The 6121-nt window shown below is 43.8% G+C and overlaps 1 protein-coding gene across 3 annotated transcripts in view; it reads right to left on the bottom strand.

Moving 5' to 3' along the window:
- The window catches only part of SLC39A9 (solute carrier family 39 member 9), a 49695-nt gene that overhangs the window by 15588 nt on the left and 27986 nt on the right, over positions 1-6121 (bottom strand). For all 3 annotated transcript variants that reach the window (XM_002721664.5, XM_051826318.2, XM_017337702.3), the window contains exon 3: positions 4315-4512. In XM_002721664.5, the coding sequence (XP_002721710.2) occupies positions 4315-4512 (198 nt within the window). The remainder of the gene's footprint in view (positions 1-4314; positions 4513-6121) is intronic.

The raw sequence follows: 6121 nt of genomic DNA, 5'->3' as shown, positions 1-6121 counted from the left end.
CTCTCTGTCTCTCTCTCTCAAACTATGAGGGAGAGAGAGAGATGCTCATTAAGATGCCCAACATCCTACCTACATCAGAGAATCATGCGTAACTCCACGCTCCGACTCCTGATTGTAGCTTCCTGTAATCCAAGCCCTGGGAGGTAGTGGCGAGAGCTCAGTAGCTGGGTTCCTGGCTCCTAGCACTGCCCCCAGCTGGTGAAGGTATTTGGGGAGTGACTCAGTGCACAGGAACTCTGTTTCTCAAATAGAGAACAGCAACAAAAACAAAAACAAAAACAAAAAACCAAAAAACAAAAACTTTCTAGACTAAGGTTACTTCTGTTTCGTTTAAACTTGATCCTACAACTTTTTTTTTTTTTTTAAGGTTTATTTGACAGGCAGAGCCAGAGGGGGTGGGGCAGATATTCTATCTGCTGGTTCACTCCCCAAATGGCCGAAACAACGAGGGCCCAACCAGGTTAAAGCCAGGAGCCAGAGGCTTCTTGGGGGTCTCCCACTGGGGGTGCAGTAGCCCAAATACTTGTGTCATCTTCCACTGCTTTCTCAGGTGGATTAGCAGGGAGCTGGATTGGAAGTGGAGCAGCTGGGACTTGAACCAGGTGGCTTTACTTCCTATGCAATAATGCTAGCCCCATCCTACAACTTCTAAAATCTTCATTTGGAAATAATTTCAAGTCTTCAGAAAAGTTGTAAGGATAGTTTGAAATGTCATGTACCTTTTTCTCAGACTGAAATATTTTCTAACATATTGCCCCACTTGTTTTTATACCCATGCTTTTTTAAAATCAAAGAAATTGTTTTTAAATTTATTTGAAAGGCAGATACAGAGACTGACTGAGTTCCCATCTGCTGGTTTAGTCCCCAAATGCCTGCAATAGCCAGGGTTGGGCCAGGTGGAAGCCTGGAGATTAGATGGTATCAGGGATGGTATCAGGGAACTAAGTCCTTGAGCCATCACCTGCTGCCTCCCAGGGTGTGCATTACCAAGAAGCTGCAATCAGGGGTAGAGCTGGACTCAAATCGAGGCACTACCAAGTACATGCTCTCTCTTTCTCTATACACAAATGTTTGTTTTCAGGGCCCGGCGTTGTAGCATAGCAGGTAAAGCTGCCGCCTGCACTGCCAGCATCCCATATGGGTGCTGGTTTGTGTCCTGGCTGCTCCACCTCCGAGCAAGCTCCCTGCCAATGCACCTGGGAAAGCAGCAGAAGATGGCTCAAGTACTGGGCACTGTCGCTCCCCCTCTTCGTGGAGGAACGACACAGGACCCTGCGCTGTTCTTTCAGTCTGCTCGGCCTTCCCCGGGTTTGCTGCTGGTTCTTCCCGGGTTGGCTACTATCCCTTCCACCTCCGTGGAAGGGCAGTTCCCCCTGGCCGCATTCCCCACTTCCGCAGGGGAGCGGCACACCGCCGGCCAGCTTTCTCGGGGGCTGCACGGGTTCCCTTAGATGTTCCCCATAGATGTTCCTGGTGCATGCCGTCTCTCTCCTCCTTTATAGTCCTCCTCCGCCAATCCCAACTCGGCTGCCCACACGCCGAGTACGCTGCTCTCCAATCAGGAGCAAGTCCTACAGTTTATTAGTTGAACTGGAGGCAGCTGTGCGGAAGCTGTTTACTTCTCTCCCAGCGCCATATTGTGGGAGAGCAGATGCATAGAATAAGTCTTAATTCGAGTAACTTAGTCTAGTCCGGATTGCTCCCCACAGGGCACCCTGCTACCCACATGGGAGATCTGGAGGAAGCTGCTGGCCCCTGGCTTCGGCCTGGCTCAGCCCTGGCCATTGTGGCCATCTGGGGAGTAAATTAAGGGATGGAAGGTATCTTCCTATCTCCCTCTCTCTTTCTTCCTTTCTGTAACTCTTTCAAATAAATAAATAATTTATCTTAAAAAAAAAAAAAAAAAAAAAAAAGGTGTTTCCCTGTACCACTAAAGAGTAAGTTGCATGCTTCACAACCTTTAACCCTATATACTCCAAAGTGTACTTCCCTAAGAGAAAGGCAATTTTCTTACATAATCACAGTATAATTATCAACTTCAGTGACCTGAACACTGACACTTCTCCTATTTCCTCTCATATATTCTATCAATTGCTCAATAATGTCTTTCAGAGCAGCTTTCTTTTCCAGGAAGAATCCAGTTTAAGATCACATATTGCACTTGGAGGTAACTCTTTAGTATTCTTTAATATGGAACATTTCCTTTGATTTCAACTTTTTTTTTTTTTTAAGATTGATTGATTTGAAAGAGAGAGAGAGAGAGAGACAGCTTTAGGTCATTCTCCAACATTGTTAGGTTGGATGATTTTTGCCAGAGACAGTCTTCATTTGGGAGCTGTAAAAATGAGGGTTTCCTAACGAGTATTCTTTTCACTTTCACCCACTGGCCTTTGGGATTCCACTGCGACAAGTGCTCTCCCTCCCTTTATCTATCCTCCATCTCTCTCCACCCATCGTTCACCTACCTGACGGTTGTACTCATGGAATTCCACTTTCTCAATGGCTGGTAACTCTATTACTGTTCATTGTTTTGAACCCAGATTTGACCAGTGGGAGTCTCTTTAAGTTGGCTCCTTTCTCTTGTGAACAGTTCCTATCTTCTTCTTCCCTCGTTTTTTTGAGTACCAGATGCTCAAGGTCACTTCTACGCCCCTGCCCCTGTCCCAGAATCACACATTTCTCTAAGAGCCCCAGTCTGCTCATGCTACTGGAGTGTCTGTACTTGGAGGCCCTGTCTACACAGAGCTAGGACATACAGCTGTGTGGACACAAACACACACATAGGTAGTACAGCTATATGTACATACATCTACATTCTAGAAATCCTGCACCCAAAACCTCCAACTCCAATCCAGCCCTACAGGAGTTCTTTCTTGCCTTTCTCCATTCCATACTCCCATGTTCCTTCTTCCACACAGAGAACGCTGCCTTCACCAACAACAACACATTTACTCATTTGCTCAACCTTGTAATACACCTAAAACTGTTTCAGAATTGTTTTGCCCATACCATTACAAAAAGCAAATCTACTAGAAAAGAGCAGCATTTGTTTATAGTTCTCTCCAAACCCTACCCAAGACTAAAAGTATAGAAGTACTACATTCCTAAGTTACTTGAATTACTTGTTTTTTAAATCCCTGCAGTGTAACTGTGTTATTCATTTGAAATACAGTTCATCTCTTTCAGTTTGCTTTCCTATCCTTGTTGACTTCATTCTGTCTTATGAGTAAGTAGAATAAGAACATGTCTCCAAAAGTCAAAACGATACCCAAAAGGCATGCTCTGGGGAGTGTCACGCCCTCCAGCCTACCCCATCCAGGGAAGCAAATGTCTCTGTTTCCCAGCTGACCCTGCTGTGGTCTTGGTTTCTTGTAATGATAAGCAGATCCATGTTTATTTTCTCCATACAAAACACAGTATGAATATACACTAGACGCTCACTCCATGTTTCCTTTTTTTCCACTTAACAATACCTCTGGAAACTGGTTCCTATCCATTAAGACCTATGATTCTTCATTCTTCTTTAAGCTACATAATGGAATACCATTATGTGTACATACCATGGTTCATTCAACCAGTCCAGGACTCTGGCTGAACTTGAGAGAAGCAAGCTACTATTATGTTTTAGTACATTTGTTAAAAAATACCTTTGTAAATCAGGATATTCTATATTACATTAGTAACCATTTAAAACACACACACATATAAATCAACTGGATGTTCAACTTGGCATAAACTTTTGCCTTGTTAACGATAACCTCATAATTTAATGTTCATAATCCTGCTAAGCAATAATAGCGATCAAACTGATGCCATAAAAACACAGTTCAACTCTGGCTTGCTTAAGGACTTAAATGCATTATCTCGTCACTTAATGCACTGATAAAGAAGACATACATCACTGTATTACAAATTTATTCTAATGTTTTGGCAAATATATGTCAACGTAATTGTTTTCTTTGTAATCATATTAATCATGCTTTATGAACTGAAAAACAATATTCCAATAAAAGATCCACAGGCTTTAGACTTCCTAAGGGCTGCACAGCCCCTAAACAGGTTAAGAATCTCTGCCCTCCCGTCACAAACGTGACAGCTTTAGACAAGCAGAGTAATCAATCAATAAACACTTCCTTGTGCCACATCCACGCCTCACTAGCTCCCCCTGCTGAAAAAAAAAGTGCACAGGAGCCTTAGGAAAACAAAGTTTTATCACTCAATAAGGTCGCTGACACAGCCTGAATTATTCACTTCCCTGTAATGTTCTAAACTACACGTGCACTGCCTGGCCCAGCGAGGTCTGGAGCCACTCACCATCAGTAGAGTGCATGTGGGAGCTGCCAATCTGATCCACCAGCAACATGAACACGAAGCCCAGGACGAGGGAAACACCGATGTAGGCATGGAGCTGTGTGTGGTCGTGGCTATGCTCACGCTCATGCACGACTGGTATTTCTGCTGCTTTGTCTGACGCAATCACATTCTGTGTTTCGCTTGCTTGGTGGTGTTTTCCTGAAGCAGAACAAACCATAAAGAGAACCTTTGTCTTTCCTCTTAAAACATGCAAGAAGCATCACTCTGCTGTTTTTCAAGCTCTACTTACTTCACTGTAAAGATACCCATTTTCTAAACTGTAATCTGGACAATTATAAACTCCTCCAGCTTAAATTTCAAAATGAAAAAAGTTTCCAAGTGTCTTCTGCTTTTGGCAAGCAAGACCTTCTGACTGCTTATTGTTCTCAAAACCTGGGAAGTTGGCCGGCATTGTGGCTCACTAGGCTAATCCTCTGCCTGCGGCGCCGGCACCCCGGGTTCTAGTCCCGGTTGCGGTGCCGGATTCTGTCCCAGTTGCTCCTCTTCCAGGCCAGCTCTCTGCTGTGGCCCGGGAAAGCAGTGGAGGATGGCCCAGGTGTTTGGGCCCTGCACCCCATGGGAGACCAGGAGGAAGCACCTGGTTCCTGGCTTCAGATCGGCACAGTGCGCCAGCCGTGGCGGCCACTTGGGGGGTGAACCAACGGAAGGAAGACCTTTCTCTCTGTCTCTCTCTCTCACTGTCTAACTCTGTCTGTTCAAAACAAAAAACAAACAAACAAACAAAAAACACCTGGGAAGTGGAAGCAAATCACCATGCAAGAAAGCAGTCACATTCCCAGAAGCACTTCATTCCCAAACCCCTTTCTGTCTGAGAAATTCATGCCAATCTCATCAGAAACTCAGTAAGTTTTATTCTGATGAAAATAGATGAATGAAGAGCCATAATAATGAACAGAATTAAAATCAAACTAATCTAACTTAATATCTAGGTTGGTATAAAAATTTCAAATAAAGAACAAACTGAGCATAACATTTTCAGCTTTAAAAATATTGGAGGGCAGTCACTAACAAGAAATCAAAAGAGCTGGGCAGCTTGAGCAATACACCCTTCAGTCTAAATTCAGTTCCAGAAACAGAGATGGTTAGGAAACTGAATGTTTCAGTAAATGACCTCTGACCAAATTATACCTCTACTCTATATTCACTTATTTGACCCTGAAACATAAATGATTCAAGGCAAAAATCTTTATCTCTGCAGTATTTCATGAAGAGGCTAACACACTACACATTTATCATTTACAATTAGATAAATCAGCTTAACCTTTTGATTAGAGAAACCACATAGGGATCGATGCTCTGGTGTAGTGGGTAAAGCCACCTCCTGCAGCGCCGGCATTCCATATGGGTGCCGGTTCGAATCCCAACTGCTCCACTTCTGATCCAGGTCTCTGCTATGGCCTGGGAAAGCAGCAGAAGATGACCCAAGTCCTTGGGCCCCTGCATCCATGTGGGAGACCCGGAAGAAGCTCCTGGCTCCTGGCTTCAGATTAGCACAGCTCCAGCGACAGCGACCATTTGGAGAGTGAACCAGCAGTTGGAAGATCTGTCTCTCTCTGCCTCAGCCTCTCCCTAACTCTACCTTTCAAATAAATAAATCTTAAAAAAAAAAAAAGAAAGAAAAGAAAAAAAGAAACCACATAGACCTGTTTTATATTTTAGAACCTATCTTACTGTTAAAATACGTTTTGAGGGGCACAAAGCAAATGTTACCTGAGGATAATAAAAATCTACTTCCTGGAAAATGCTT

The sequence above is a fragment of the Oryctolagus cuniculus genome, chromosome 20 (assembly GCF_964237555.1).
Source record: "Oryctolagus cuniculus chromosome 20, mOryCun1.1, whole genome shotgun sequence".
Taxonomy (NCBI): domain Eukaryota; kingdom Metazoa; phylum Chordata; class Mammalia; order Lagomorpha; family Leporidae; genus Oryctolagus; species Oryctolagus cuniculus.
This window is presented reverse-complemented; position numbering and strand designations above follow the sequence as displayed.